This window comes from Geotrypetes seraphini, chromosome 10 (genome assembly GCF_902459505.1).
Source record: "Geotrypetes seraphini chromosome 10, aGeoSer1.1, whole genome shotgun sequence".
NCBI classification, from domain to species: Eukaryota; Metazoa; Chordata; class Amphibia; order Gymnophiona; family Dermophiidae; genus Geotrypetes; species Geotrypetes seraphini.
In genome coordinates, this window is record NC_047093.1 from 140,193,737 (window position 1) to 140,210,262 (window position 16,526).

General features: G+C 44.6%; 1 protein-coding gene across 3 annotated transcripts in view; it reads left to right on the forward strand.

Annotated features, from left to right (window-relative positions):
- Window positions 1-16,526, forward strand: part of CA11 (carbonic anhydrase 11) — a 39,724-nt gene that overhangs the window by 18,409 nt on the left and 4,789 nt on the right. The window contains exons 3-9 of one of the 3 annotated variants that reach the window (XM_033962091.1): window positions 1,038-1,180; window positions 1,259-1,444; window positions 1,804-1,899; window positions 2,056-2,128; window positions 2,717-2,871; window positions 10,135-10,300; window positions 13,511-13,699. In XM_033962091.1, coding sequence (XP_033817982.1) covers window positions 1,038-1,180; window positions 1,259-1,444; window positions 1,804-1,899; window positions 2,056-2,128; window positions 2,717-2,871; window positions 10,135-10,300; window positions 13,511-13,686 — 995 coding nt within the window. In that variant the 3' untranslated portion in view covers window positions 13,687-13,699. Of the gene's footprint in view, window positions 1-1,037; window positions 1,181-1,258; window positions 1,445-1,803; window positions 1,900-2,055; window positions 2,129-2,716; window positions 2,872-10,134; window positions 10,301-13,510; window positions 13,700-16,526 lie in introns of those variants that run through there. The other 2 variants (XM_033962093.1, XM_033962092.1) reach the window with 2 other exon arrangements.

Genomic DNA, 16,526 nt, shown 5'->3' on the forward strand with positions numbered 1-16,526 from the left:
GAGACCAGAATTGAACGCAATACTCCAGGTGAGGTTGCACAATGGAGTGATACAGGGGCATTATGACACTCCTAGTCTTTTTAACCATCCCTTTTTAAATAATTCCTAGCATCCTGTTTGCTTTTGTGTGTCCCTGTCCCTGTCTCTGCTGCCTGACCCCAGCTCATGCCTGCCTCAGTTCAATGTTTAAAAATATATATATATATATATATATATATATATATATATATATATATATATATATATATATATATATTTTTTTTTTTTTTAGTTCAAAGAGTTTTATTGATTTTATATATGAGAAGAAATACAAAGCCAACAATATGGGTGTTCTAATAAGGAACACAGAATAACAATAGCATTAACAAATGTGAAGTGAATCCCCAATGAAAGAGTAATCACAAATGAATAAATGCTTAAGAAAGAAAAAGATGAGAAGACATTTGTTAAAAAAAAAAAAAAAAAGGGTGTAAACCCATTAGGTGATAAGTTCTAATAATGAGTCAGAGTAATCAGTCAAGCTGATCCAAACATAGAATGTAAAATAAAAGAAAATGGTATATACAGCATGAGATATGTGACAGCCGGAGAAATGCCTGAAATCAGATGATAAAGGGTAAGGTAAGATACAGAACATATTAATATATAAACATAGACGTCAAGGATCTGCTTTACAATATTCTAGTACGGGAGACCAGATTTTTACATAAGTGGACATGGAATTATTGCATTCAGCAAAATGACATTCATATTTCACAAGGAGACATATAGAGTTCCACCATTGAGTGACATGTAATTTAGTGGTATCCTTCCAATTGTGGAGGATAGTGGAGAGAGCAGTGAATAAAAGAATAATTAACAAGCGTTCATATATTTGAATTCTTTGACTTGGTTGCTGCAAAGTGGAAATGGCAGATGAAGTTCAGGCTGCATTCTGCATCATAAGTTCTTGGAATAGGTCTTTCCCTCCTTGGGGCACTGATAGTAAATGCTTGCATAGCCCCTCCACTGTATTTTGTTTCTCTCTTTTGGTTTAGGTCCGGCATTCTGGGGCCTGGTAAATGCTGCCTGGAATCTCTGCGCCATTGGCAAGCGTCAGTCTCCCGTTGACATTGACACCAGCCAGGTGGTCTTCGATCCCTTCCTGCACCCCCTCCGACTCAGCTTGGGAGGCAAGACGGTATGTGACTAAGGTGGTGGTGAACTCAGGCGAGCAAAGAGAAGGCATGTAACATGGGTGACCTCTCTTCCCTCTCAGGTCAGTGGGATGCTGTGTAACACAGGCCGGCATGTCTCCTTTCTGCCCGAGAGGCACCGGGCGGTGAACATGTCAGGGGGTCCTCTCCTCTACACCCATCGGCTGGAGGAGGTGCGGCTGCACTTCGGCAGTGAAGATGATGCAGGGTCCGAGCATTTCATGAACAAGAGGGCATTCTCTGCAGAAGTGAGCGCAGTCCAATGTCTCCTCCCTTCTGGCACAGTCCTTTCTCCTTCCCTCAAGAGTCAAGCCCAGTATCTCCCCTTCCCTAGGCACCGGCAGACACTATCCCACCCTTCCATCAAACACCAGAACCAACATCTCCCCATCATTCTCCCCACTGTCTCCATTTCCCCCTCCCTCCACTAGCCCTTTCTTCCTTTCTTCCCCTATCTCTACTCCCTCTCCTCCTGCTCATTCCCTCCCCTTTCATCCTCCTCTTCCACTCTCCCCTCTCTATCTCTTCTCCTGCTCATCCCATCCCTTCCTCGCTCTCTCCCCTTGGTGCTCTCTGAAGCTCTTCTTTCTATTCCCCCCTCCCCCAGGTGCAGCTGATCCACTATAACCAGGAACTTTACAAAAACATGAGCGAAGCCGCTTCAAACCCCAACGGACTGGCAATTGTCTCCTTACTCATCAACGTGAGTCCAGACCACTTCATCTCTCCCAAGCACATTCTCCTCATACTCAAGCCCCTCACAACCCTGACATACCGTCTAGATCCACAACAGACACATCCCCAGCCCCCCTCTGTCCCCACCCCATATCCTCTGACAGCCTCCTTTCTTCCTGAGCAGGTAGCGAATAATTCCAACTCCTTCCTCAGCCGGATGTTGAATAGAGAAACGACCACAAGAATCTCCTTCAAGGGTAAGAGGTCTGGGGTCATGGATAGGTGGCAATTACAGAGAACGTCTACATGAAGGCAGGTGTTGCTAGCAGAGTATCAGCTTCTGAAGACATCCTAGATCTGTTTTCCCTTCACCAAAGGAGGTTCCAGCCAGACATGAATATATACCCCATGAGATGGGGAGATCTGAGAGATATTCAAGCACCTCAAAAATAAATCAGACACTGGAAACATTTGTTTCAAAAAGAAAGGTCAATGCGTCAGGCACTGAGGGGATAGATGTGGGAGTAGCAAGTCAAACATATTGCTTTGTGGACGCATGAGGCACATTTCTAGATGGATCTAAGTGTTGGGGGTAATAAGGCATAAAGGCTGGAAGGGGCACAGAAGATCATCAGTGGTGGGGGAGTGAGGGGTAAACCCTGGGAAGGGCACAGAGGATCCTCAGTGGTGGGGAAGAGAGGATTAAAGCCTGGGATGGGCACAGAGGATCCTCAGTGGTGAGAGAGTGAGGGGTAAAGCCAGGAGGGCACAGGATCTTGAAAAGGTTGTAATTTGGGCTCTGCATTTTCTCTCTCTCACATTCCACATCTTTGCTTCTGCTTTAGGTGACAGCACTTCCCTACAGGATCTGGCCCTGGACCAGCTGTTCCCAGACACCTTTGCTTTTGTGACCTACCAGGGGTCAACGACTTCGCCCCCCTGTTACGAGACCGTCACCTGGATCATCATCGACCAGCCCCTGAACATCACATCCATGCAGGTACTTGCCATAGGGGATAATAAGATGCATTATGGGAACTCTCAAGGGAGCCTGGACATCTGTATTCAATTTCAGTTAGGGGGGGGAACTGTATAAGGAGAGACGCACCATAGGCAAGAGAGAAATTCTAGAGATGTCAACTTGTCAAAGTCCAACACAGTTCCCTTCCTACACCTTATACATTATAGATTTTCATATCATGAGATCTCTCTCGGGATTTGAGTCATCCAAATGACTTAGTGTTGCCTTTCTCACTCCTTAGAAAATGTGGCCTTTCACTACTGGTTTCCTCGAGCAGATACCTGTTCCGTTCTAAGAAAGCCATGAACTTATTTCTTCAGGACTTTCCTCGCAAAAGGGTCAATGCAGAAAGCTAGCGCAGACGGCAGCGTGCCCACAGTCTTCTGGATGCACAACACCAGTGGCATAGTAAGGGGGCAGTACGCCCCAGGCGCTGTCTTGATAGGGTCGCTGGTACCCACCTCCTCTCTGCCTCTCTAGCTCCTCCCCCCCACCCCCCATTACCACGCACACGCACCTCTTTAACATTTGGGGTGTGAGCAGCAACCCAAACCTGCTGCTCATGCTAGTGTCAGCTCTTCCTCTGACATCACTTCCTGAATCCATGCCTAGGAAGTGACATCAGAGGAAGAGCCCATGCTGGCGCGAGCAGCAGGTTAGGGTTGCTGCTTGCGTGCCCCGGATGTTAAAGAGGTACGGGGAAAGGGAAGGGGTTCGGGCATGTGTGGACACGACAGGAGGGGGCAGGGAAGGAGCAGATGGGGGGAGGAGAAGAGGGAGGGGTGCCACTACCCTGTGCGCCTCTCAGCCTCGCTACGCCACTGCACGACACAAAAGGATTTTGTCAAGCTCCTTTACAGGCCTACCCGCCTTCTCGGCAACTTTGATCAATGAATAAGGATTTGTTAGATGTGGCAGCAATCCGCCAGCCTAAGCCTCTGGAATTCACTGCCACAGAAAATTAAACCTCCCCCCCCCCCTTTTTACAAAACCGTAGCGCGGTTTGTAGCACCAACAATGACAGTAACAGCTCCAGCGCTCATAGGAATTCTATGAGCGTTGGAGCTAATACTGCCGCAGCCCGCGTTAAACACCATGCTACAGTTTTGTAAAAAAAAACAAAAGGGGAGGGGGGATAAGTTTATTCCTTCTTTATTAACTTTTCCTAATAGCTTTAAAACATTTTCTTTTAAGCAGGCCTTCACAGGTTATAATTTATATTCCGCCTTTATACAAGGCAGGCCACAAGATTACATGCATAATAAAATACAAAATGAGTGATTTTTATTTTTAAGTTGATTTCAATGATTATTTGTACGGGAGTGGGTTCAAACCCACGCTGCTCCTTGTAACATAGTAACATAGTAGATGACGGCAGATAAAGACCCGAATGGTCCATCCAGTCTGCCCAACCTGATTCAATTTAAATTTTTATTTTTTTTTTCTTAGCTATTTCTGGGCAAGAATCCAAAGCTTTACCCGGTACTGTGCTTGGGTTCCAACTGCCGAAATCTCTGTTAAGACTTACTCCAGCCCATCTACACCCTCCCAGCCATTGAAGCCCTCCCCTGCCCATCCTCCTCCAAACGGCCATGCACAGATACAGACCGTGCAAGTCTGCCCAGTAACTGGCCTAGTTCAATCTTTAATATTATTTTCTGATTCTAAATCTTCTGTGTTCATCCCACGCTTCTTTGAACTCAGTCACAGTTTTACTCTCCACCACCTCTCTCGGGAGCGCATTCCAGGCATCCACCACCCTCTCCGTAAAGTAGAATTTCCTAACATTGCCCCTGAATCTACCACCATTCAACCTCAAATTATGTCCTCTGGTTTTACCATTTTCCTTTCTCTGGAAAAGATTTTGTTCTACGTTAATACCCTTCAAGTATTTGAACGTCTGAATCATATCTCCCCTGTCTCTCCTTTCCTCTAGGGTATACATATTCAGGGCTTCCAGTCTCTCCTCATACGTCTTCTGGCGCAAGCCTCCTATCATTTTCGTCGCCCTCCTCTGGACCGCCTCAAGTCTTCTTACGTCTTGTGACCCTGGGCAAGTCACTTAATCCCCCCATTGCCCCAGGTACATTAGATAGATTGTGAGCCTACCAGGACAGATAGGGAAAAGTGCTTGAGTACCTGAATAAATTCATGTAAACCGTTTTGAGCTCCCCTGGGAGAACGGGATAGAAAACTGAATTTTTTAAAAAAAAAATTGTTGTCATTTATTTATGGTTTTTGTGCTGATTATATTGTACGATGTTGATTTTCAAATGTATATTTTGTAATCTCTTTAGAGTTTTAGATAACGCAGAATATAAATCTATAATATAAATGCAAAAGTTTGCACAGGCAGCAGTACACTTTTAGCATTTTCAGGGCGCAATACGCACAAAAGGAGCAAACCAGATGCAAAATCTCATGTCAGACACCAGGGCACTGCTTATGTGGTAATGAGAACATAAGAATAGCCTTACTGAGTCAGACCAATGGTCCATCAAGTCCAGTAGCCCGTTCTCATGGTGGCCAATCCAGGTCCCTAGTACCTGGCCAAAACCCAAGGAGTAGCAACATTCCATGCTGCCAATCCAGGGCAAACAGTGGCTTCCCCCATGTCTTTTTCATTAACAGACTATGGACTTTTCCTCCAGGAACTTGTCCAATCCTTCCTTAACACCAGCTAAGCTATCCGCTCTTACCACAACCTCTGGCAACGCGTTCCAGAGCTTAACTATTCTCCGCGTGAAAAAAGTTTCCTCCAATTGGTTTTAAAAGTATTTCCCTGTAACTTCATCGAGTGTCCCCCCCCCCTAGTCTTGGGGTCACAACCAGACTGCGGAGAATAAAATCGCATCATCAGCCCATGTCTCCCACTGAGCCCACGCTATAACTAGGCCCGAATGGGCTCCACAGAGGGCGGAAGCTGATGGCAGCATCGCTATACAGAGGCTGACAGCAGTTGCACAGGGAGCAAAGTAAGACTGAGGCGAGCGCAGTGCAGGAACTTTTCTCAAACTACTTCAACTGAAATTATGAAGTTGAGAGAGAGGAAACTGAGACGAAACTAGAACTTTCAGGGATGCGTGTAAATAGATTATATTTCATTGAAATGGCTAACCTCCTTAGGAGGTGTGTAAATATAATGGATAGAATATTTAGTTGCAATAGTAAATCTAGTATTACATGTATGTAGGACAATTGATTTGGTATAAACATGTTATATAAGTGGGATGATCAATGTGCCAGTAATATATATAGGACGATGGATTATGGCATAATCATGCCGGTATTAACTCTGTAACACCACCACAGAGCTATGTGTATTTCAGTATAGAGCCCATGCATTGTAACACCTCACAACTCCTTATGGTAACATCTCTACAGAAGCTCATGTATCATAACATAGTAACATAGTAAATGACGGCAGATAAAGACCTGAACGGTCTTCCAGTCTGCCCATAATTTATACTCATTAAAAAATGCATGATTAGATTAACTTGTCTCTTCTTTGATATTTCTGGGTCATAGACTGTAAAATCTGGTATTGTCCTAAGTCAGTGGCGTACCTAGCATATGTGACACCCCCTCCCCGATCTATATGAAAAATATGATTTTTAGTAACAATCCACATTTCGCACAACAAGAGTGTACCTAGGAAAAGGCAGCATCTTAAACAATGCAGTGAGCACTAGAACACCAACACATATATTGTAAAACTAAGTAAGCCAGATCCCGCACAGTCAATTGATCCTGCAGTCAATGCCAACTGAAAACTATGTCCTTTTTATACACACAGAACAGAGATACACCCTCGCCCAATATGGAATAATCACAAACTAAAAATAGAAATATGTAGACAAAAGTTAAACCGAACCGCCAAGAAACCAGACTCTGCATACAATGCAACACCACAAAAACTGTAACACATGTCCTCTAATACTGTGCAAAATATAAAGACAGTAGATGTAAATTTGAAAAAACTGATACATAACAATCACCACTTTACAAATTAACAAATAAAAATAAAACAAATAATGAGAAATAAGAAAATACCATTTTATTGGACTAATCCCCATAAGCTCGGTCCCCATCCCCGCAAACCACCTGATTCCATCCACACAAGCCTTGAATTGTTTTATATTGAACTTATTATATTAAAGTATAAAAAGAAACAATATTCTGTACAATTGTCAATTTATAAATCAGCGTCTTCACCCCACTCTCTCTTCCCCATTTCCCTTCAGCGTCCTCAGCCCACTCTCTCCACTTTCCTTCAGTGCATGCACATAAAAACAAGCAAGTAATTTTATATCATTTTCATTCTATTCATTCATAGAAATTAAAGTCTAAATAATGCCAGTCACATAATGAAACATGATTCTACAAAAATAATTCCCTGTACAGTCAAGCCTGCAAGGATTACTAGATGTCTTTCAGCAGCTCCCCTCCCTCCCTTCCCCTTACCTTTGTGGCCAAGTCAAAATGATCTACCAACAATAAAATTTTAAAAACACAAAGCACACTGTATGCATAGAAAATGTTAATTATCATTTATATTCCATGGGTTTTCAAAGAGGTCAAGGCAGATGACTTTATGCAGTCACCTCAGTAACATAGAAACATAGAATATGACGGCAGAAAAGAGCCTTCGGCCCTGCAAGTCTGCCCACTCAAATAACTCTCCGCCAAATATACCCCCTCCCTTTTTACTAAACCGCGATAATGGTTTTTAGCGCAGGGAGCTGCGCTGAATGCCCCACGCTGCCTCTCGATGCTCATAGGCTCCCTGCGCTAAAAACTGCTATTGCAGTTTAGTAAAAGGGGCCATAGTGCAAAATAGAGAGAGCATATATAAATTCTCAAAACTTTATTCTTCTGACTGTGCATCCAATATTTCTTCCCTTCTTTCAGCCTCCTGTATGCTTCCTCTCCTCCAGACCTCATCCCCTCCCCCAACTTTTTCTTTGTTTCATCCTGCTCCCTTCTTTTTCTCTCTCCATGCCCTCTTTCTTTCTGTATATCTGTCTTTCTCTCTCTCTCCGTGCCCCATTTCTTTCTTTCTTTCTTTCACCCTGCCCCCTTCTTTCTTTCTCTGTCTGTCTTTCTCTCTCTCCATGCTCATTTCTTTCTTTCACCCTGCCCCCTTCTTTCTTTCTCACTCCATGCCCCCTTTCTTTCTGTATGTCTGGCTTTCTCTCTCTTTCCGTGCCCCATTTCTTTCTTTCACCCTGCCCCCTTCTTTCTTTTTCTCTCCATGCCCCCTTTCTTTCTCTGTCTGTCTTTCTCTCTCTCCGTGCTCCATTTCTTTCTTTCATTCTTTCACCCTACCACCTTCTTTCTTTCTCTCTCCATGCCCCCTTTCTTTCTGTATATCTGTCTTTCTCTCTCTCTCCATGCCCCATTTCTTTCTTTCACCCTGCCCCCTTCTTTCTTTCTCTCTCCATGCCCCCTTTCTTTCTCTATGCCTGGCTTTCTCTCTCCGTGCCCCATTTTTTTCTTTCTTTCTTTGTTTCACCCTGCCCCCTTTCTTTCTTTCTTTCTTTCTTTCTCCCTGCCCTCCCCCATGCCACCGCCATTGGAAAACATGCTGCCACCGCCGCCGGTGAAAGGCTGCCATCAAGAACAGGCCGGCGCCGAGTTCTCCCTCCCTACTTTTCTTCCCTGCGGGGCCGACCAACTCTCGCCGCCCGACGTCAATTCTAAAATCAGAGAGGACGTTCTGGGCCAGCCAGGCAACGATTGGCTGGCCCAGAACGTCCTCTCCGACGTCAGAATTGACGTCAGGTGGCGAGAGTTGGTCAGCTCTGCGGGGAAGAAAAGCAAGGAGAACTCGGCGCCGGCTTGTTCCCGATGGCGGCAGTGGCAGCCTATTCCCCGGCAGCAGCCTATTCCCTTGTGGGTGGCCAGTTGTGCACCCCCTTGGGGCGTGCACCTGGGGATGACTGCTCCCCCCTTGGTATGCCACTGTCCTAGGTTCCAAATCCTGAAGTTGCTGTCCAGGCTCACTCCAGTCTATTCAACCATCTCGTTGTTTGCAGGATATCTACCATAAAGTCTGGCCAGTAACATCCTCATGTTCTATATTAGTGGAGTTCCCATTGATGCCCTCCCCAGCCCATCCTACACAAACCGTACAAGTCGGTCCAATATCGGCCTTAGTTCTTTAATTTATACCATTTGTTTTCTAATTAGAGATCCTCTGTGTTTATCCCATTCTTTTTTGAATTCCATCACCATTTTCCTCTCCACTAGAGAGTTGCGCGGGGACAGAAATACTACCCATCCCCGCCAGTATCCTCTCTGTCCCCACCCGTCCCTGTCAGGATCCTCTCCGTCCTCACCCATCCCCGTAAGGAATTACCTCCATCCCCGTCAGGATCCTCTCCGTCCCCACCCATCCCCGCAAGGAATTACCTCCATCCCTGCCCGTCCCCATAAAAAGCAGCAATTACTTCTGACAGGATCATCAATTCCACAGTTTCTTTTGCTGTTTTCCTTGTGGAATCTCTTTAGTGGAACCCTTTTTTTGTTTTCTGTTCAGGTAATTAACTTTTAAACCCCCCTCTTTTACTAAGGCTGACGTGTCCATTATATTATATGGATGAACCCTGCTTGCAAAGTCTTCCATCCCCGTGGCTAGAGGGGGGTCCCCGTGGGAGTCCCGTGGGTTAGGGGGGGGATTCCAGCAGGACCCCCGCAGGACCTGCGGGATTCCCGCGATCCCCCGTTCCCGTGCAGACCTCTACTCTCCACCACTTCCCTCGGGAGGGCATTCCAGGCATCTACCACCCTCTCCGTGAAGAAGAATTTCCTAACATTGCTCCTGAGTCTTCCTCCCTGCAACCTCAAATTATACCCTCTATTTTTAACACCTTTACAGAAGCTCATGTATTGTAGCACCTTTGCAGAGGCTCATGCAAACCACTCTGAATTGACTCCCCATTCATTAGCAGCGGTATAGAAGCTCTCAATAAACAACTTGAAGACTATGTTGGACGAGGCGCAGAAATGTTAGCCTAGTCTTTTTCAGGAGCGTCTGTGAGGATTTAACACTTGCTTCTTTTTACTGCGAGCGTTAACAGTAGCCACCGTGTTTGGGGGATGTAACGGTTCTCTGCTCAGGTGCAAACAGAAAAAAAAATTGTATCTGTGCACGCGCTGTATCGTTGCTCTGTGCATAACCATCACCACTGCAACATTTTATCTCCTTCTTCCCCTTTTCATCCCCCCCCCCCCCCTCAGATGCACTCTTTACGCCTCTTGAGCCGGCACCCGGCTCGGAACATCTTCCAGAGCATGAGTGACAATGTCCGACCTGCGCAGCCGCTCTATCAGCGAGGGCTAAGAAGCAACCTGGACTACCGCCGACCAGGCCGGCGCTGTACAGGGCCCTCCTATAGGCTGCAGGGTATGTACTCCCTCGAGGATTTTTACTCCCAAATTCTATCTTTTTAGAGCCCCAAAGGATGTCTCTGGACTCACAGCTGCCCCAGCAGGGGTCTTTTCTAGGCTAACAGAGCACCTCTCTAGCTGAGCTAGCCTTAATTGCTGAAGGCTAGGGGTGGGGGGTGGGGATGGAGAGAGCATAAAGTGCAGTTACTTATCTGTAACATAGGCTCTTACTAAAAGTGGATATGTGTAATATAATTAGAATCTAGACAGCTGAAGAACCTTTCCCCATTCCAAACTTTACCCCCGCACTCCTCCACCATTGAACATATGAGCTGCCGTACTGGGACAGACCGAAGGTCCATCAAGCCCAGTATCCTGTTTCCAACAGTGGCCAACCCAGGTCCCAAGTACTAGGAAGAAACCCAACGAGTAGCAACATTCCAGAGCTGAGATTATGATGTCATAATGCCTCATTCCACCAATGCCTAAGAGCCAACCTCAGCAGTGATGTCACAACACTTGGCTTACATAAGAGCTGCCATACTGGGGCAGATCAAAGATCCATTTAGCCCAGTACCCTGTTTCGAACAGTGGCCAACCCAGGTCCCAAGTACCAGGCAGAAACCCAAAGAGCAGCAACATTCCAGAGCTGTGATTATGATGTCATAATGCCTCATTCCACCAATGCCTAAGAGCCAACCTTATCAGTGATGTTACAATGGCTTCATTGTCCTAAACTTGGCTCACATAAGAACATAAGAGCTGCCATACTGGGACAGACTGAAGGTCCATCAAGCCTAGTATCCTGTTTTCAACAGTGGCCAACCCAGGTCCCAAGTACTAGGAAGAAACCCAACGAGTAGCAACATTCCAGAGCTGAGATTATGATGTCATAATGCCTCATTCCACCAATGCCTAAGAGCCAACCTCAGCAGTGATGTCACAACACTTGGCTTTACATAAGAGCTGCCATACTGGGGCAGATCAAAGATCCATTTAGCCCAGTACCTTGTTTCGAACAGTGGCCAACCCAGGTCCCAAGTACCAGGCAGAAACCCAAAGAGCAGCAACATTCCAGAGCTGTGATTATGATGTCATAATGCCTCATTCCACCAATGCCTAAGAGCCAACCTTATCAGTGATGTTACAATGGCTTCATTGTCCTAAACTTGGCTCACATAAGAACATAAGAGCTGCCATACTGGGACAGACTGAAGGTCCATCAAGCCTAGTATCCTGTTTTCAACAGTGGCCAACCCAGGTCCCAAGTACCAGGCAGAAACCCAAATAGTAGCAACATTCCATACTAAACTAATCTAAAACTTAGCATTATATACCGGGTCATCAACCAAAGGAAGCTCGACTTAAGAAAATAAAAACATAAGTATCGCCTCTGCTGGGTCAGACCAGGGGTCCATTGCGCCCAGCAGCCCGCTCCCACGGCATCCCTCCAGGTCCTTGACCTTTAAATTCCCACCACCTGAATTGTTTATGCCCTAATCCTGAAGTACCTTGTATAGTACCCCTCTGTCTATACCCTATAATCCCTTTCTCCTTCAAGAAGTCATCCAAGCTCTTTTTGAAACCCATTATTGTACTCTGTCCTATCACCTCTCCTGGAAGTGCATTCCAGGTGTCCACCACCCTCTGAGTGAAGAAGTACTTCCAAGCATTCGTCTTGAATCTGTCTCCTTTCAGCTTTTCTGAGTGCCCTCTTGTTTCTGACTCAGTTAACAATAATTGTAAAGGAATACTAAGAGAAAAACAACAGGAAATTGCAAAGGGTTAATTTTCAAAGTGTTTAGCAAATAAAAAAAGTTTTTTAAAAGATTTGCGGAAGAATTGAAAAGAACTAGGGCTTCTCAGAATTAGAGGGAGTTCATTCCATAGTTGAGAAAATTTGAAAACCAAAGAATTGCTAAAGTTCTTGACTCCTTTCATCCCTTTTCTAGAAGGGAGGGAGAGTTTGAATTGTTGAATGCCTCTTGCATAGGAAAAATCTGTAAACGTTCCATAGCAGAGGAACAAGAGGAGTGATGCATGCACATTTAGATTGAATCCTAAAATAACCGGGAGCCAGGGTGTCAGGTCAAAAGCGCGCCGGGACAAAGGTGCGCCCAGACAATTGAGCGCAGCGCGCGCTGCAGCACCACTCTAAGTTACTGTTTTTAGCGCTCCGACGGGGGAACGTGGGGGGGAACCCCCCACTTTACTTAATAGACATCGCGCCGCGTTGTGGGGGCGTTGTGGGGGGTGGGGGGGTTGTAACCCCCCACGTTTTACTGAAAACTTCACTTTTTCCCTGTTTTTAGGGAAAAAGTTCAGTTTACAGTAAAATGTGGAGGGTTACAACTCCCCAAACCCCCCATAATGCCGGCGCGATGTCTATTAAGTAAACTGGGGGGGTTCCCCAACAAAACCCCCCGTTGGAGCCCCTAAAAACTGTAATTTAGAGCGGCGCGGCGGCACGCGCTTTTGTCTTTCGCGCCGTTGTCTATGAACCGGGAGCCAGTGAAGGCTCAAAAGCAAAGGAGTCACATGGTCAAATATGCTTTTTCCAAAAGATCAACTTCGCAGCGGTATTCTGAATCAATTGTAATCTTTGGAGACAGATCTTTGTAATGCCGAAATAAATAGCGTTAATCTAGCCGGGATAATATGATTGATTGAACCAGAACAGAAAAATGTCGTTGATGGAAGAGAGATCTAACCTTCCTCAGCATTTGTAAACTGTAGAACAAACACTAGGAAGTTCTTTTTTACCCAGAGGGTGGTGGACACATGGAACGCGCTTCCGGAGGCCGTGATAGGCCAGAGCACGTTACAGGGCTTCAAAGAAGGTTTGGATAGGTTCCTAGAGGATAAAGGGATTGAGGGGTACAGATAGGAGTTGAAGTAGATTATAGGAATAGTCAGGGACCACTGCACAGGTGTTAGGCCTGAAGGGCATTTTTTAACCAGAGAATTTATTTGATCCTTAAAGGTAAGAGGATTCAAAAAGAACTCCCAATATCTTAGGGGAGAACTCGATCTGCAGGGAGGCCCCAGAATCCAGAGATAGAATGGGAGGAAGGCAGTCCAGTTTTGGGCCTAACCACAAAAGTTTAGTTTTTGCCGCTTTTAGCTTCATCTGGACAGACATAGCCCAAGCTTGAAGTTTAGAAATACAGTGGTACCTCGGAATACGAACAACTTGGAATCCGAACTTTTTTTTTTTTTTTTTTAGTAAATTTTATCTTGGAATCCAAACTTGTGAGAGAACCCAGAATACAGCAGAGCGAGAACCGGCAGATTTCGGTGCTTCCTTTCCGCGAAACTCCTCAGCAGCTCCCGATCACCTGTACACAAGGGGAAATGCCAGCTCCTCTGTGCTGTTTTTACAGGTGGCGAAGGAGAAATTAAAAGTGGCAGATGCGAGTGCTTAGAGGGGTGGGGGGGTTGGTGCTTGGTTTCTTGGTTGGGTTCATTTGTCTCCACGCAGATACCACGCGGTAGACTCTTTCATCATGTGTTCTGGTTTCTGATTTCTGGTTGTATTTGTTTCCGGATTATTGTATATTTTCTCTTGTATTTTTAATTTATAATAAAGCTTTCAAACTTTAAAAAAAAAAAAAGTTGCAGATGCTAATTCGCCGGTAATAGTCAACCCCTCCGATCACCTATGTAAGCCATGCTGCCAGAAAGATGGGGAAGGTAAAAGTTTTGTGGGAGGTGGGGTGGTGAGGGAGACTGGATCTGTTGGGGCTGGGGCCCTCCCTGCAGCTGCCGATTGGGCTCCTCCAGCCCCTTCTCGCCATGCCTCCTCCTCCTGTCTCTAGAAACCCCCCCAAACGCCCCGGCGATCTCTAACCCACCCCTCCGTTCTCCCTGTTTGTTTTGAAGCACTTCCGATGTCCGATCCTTATTTTTTTGGGCTGTACCTTCATTCCACCTCTTGGACTGAAAATCTGTCAAATTGTTTGGAGGGGAGGGCTTCTTATTTCTCTTCCTTTTTCGCATTGCAAGATTTTCCTACTCCGTTTCATTTCTGCCCTTCCCCCATCTGAGAGAGCAAAACACAACAAAAAAATTGGGGGCCCTTGCCTTTACAGGCATGTAAAAGTAGCAAAATCTCATTGCTAGACTGTAAAAAAATAAAAAAAATAAAAGATCAAAGTGATTCTATTGTGCTGTCAATCTGAGTTTGTGGGACCAACGAACGGATTAATCCAATTTCTATTATTTTCAATGGGAAAAATTGTCTTGGAACTCAAACGTTTTGGAACTCGAACTGAGTTCGGGAACGGATTAAGTTCGGATTCCAAGGTACCACTTTACAGTGATTAAATTTTTTTTTTTAATGTATAACAATTTTTATTGAAAGAATCAAATAATCAGTACAATAGGATAATACAAAAATACATTCAATACAATAAGAATTACAATAATATTTCATACAAATTTAAATCGTTCTTTCAAATTTAATTTCCATATAAATTAATTCAATCTTATCTACACCCCCCTTAATTCCATCCCCTACCCACTATCTTCCCCTAAATGAAATCCCTCACCCTGGATGAAAGTTGACAAAAATAAAGAATTAAAATAAATAACTGAAATGTGATTAATTTTTTAAAAAAAGCTAAATTGGAAATATCCGAGTCAATCTCAATCAGTATATCATCCGCATAGGTGAAAAGTGTTTCCCAAGTTGACAACTTATAAGTATTCAATGTAGTCATATAAAGATTAAATAGAATTGGGGAAAGTGGAGAACCCTGGGGAACCTCACAAGGAGCCCGCCAGGAATTGGAAATATCACCTTCAATGTTAACAAAATAAGAATGAGACCGTAGAAATGTAGAAAACCAATCAAGAACAACCTGATTGAGACCAATGTCTGAAAGTAAATGAAGCAAAATGTCGTGATTTACTACATCAAATGCCGCAGATATATCGAATTGAAGCAAAATTGAACATTTGTTTTGTCATTGTAATTGTTGAATTTTTGAAAGGAGAGGTATCAATAAGGTTTCGGTGCTGAAAATAGAACGAGATCCATGTTGAAATGGAGTAATGATCCCAGGGTAAACATTGACTTCCCCACTATTTGTCTCCAAAGCAGACTATGGACTTTCCTCCAGGAATTTGTCCAAACCTTTTTTAAAACCTGCTATGCTATCTGCTGTTATCACATCCTCTGGCAATACGTGCCTGGCGCTTAACTATTTGTTGAGTGAAAAAATATTTCTTCCTATTTATTTAAAAAAGTATTTCCCTGTAATTTTTGAAAGAGTAAAAAACCGATTCACTCTTACCTGCTCTCTACAGCACTCAGGATTTTGTAGACTTCTATCATATCCTCTCTCAGCCATCTCTTTCCCAAGTTGAAAAGCCTTAACCTCTTTAGCCTTTCCTCATTTGAGAGGAGTTCCATCCTCTTTATCATTTTGGTCGCTCTTCTTTGACCCTTTTATAATTCCAGTACGGAACTAATTTTCAAAGCACTTAGAGTCCCAGGGGTAGGGCATGAGATCTATTTGCATGCACTGCTTTCAATGCATATTCATTGGGGAAATCCTGAAAACCCGACTGGAATACGGCTCTCGAGGACCGGAGTTCCCTACCCCTGCGACTAGGGTGAATTTAGGAAGCCCTACCTTCCCACAACACAGAGGATGCCTCAAAGCAGCTCTAGGGAACAGGGACTTGAGATCTGAGCAATACCACCTTAAGGACCCAGTACCCTTCTTCTAAGGCCCACCCCTTCACTTCTCCAGCCTGCTTCTGATTGGCTTCTCTCTTGAAAGGGGCTGTCACCCATTGTCCAATGAGTTAAAGGGTCCAAGCACCTACCCTCTTTAACCCTTTAGTATCCAGAGCATTCTGCGGATGTTTTAATCATTTCTACAGCACAGGGGTCGGGAACTCCGGTCCTCGAGAGCCGTATTCCAGTTGGATTTTCAGGATTTCCCCCCAATGAATATGCATGAGATAATAATAATTTAATAATTTATTTCTTATATACCGCTATACCGTGAAGTTCGAAACGGTTTACAATAAAGATACATTTGACAGTACATGGGATAGAAACGGTTTACAATAAAGATATCTTTAATCAGTACATGGGATACAAGTGGGTTACAGTAAAGATATATTTTGTCAGTACATGGGATGCAAGTGGGTTACAATACAAGTGGTTTACTATCAAGGTGCATTTTGTCAGTGTAAGGGATACAGGTAGGTCACCATAAAGATACATT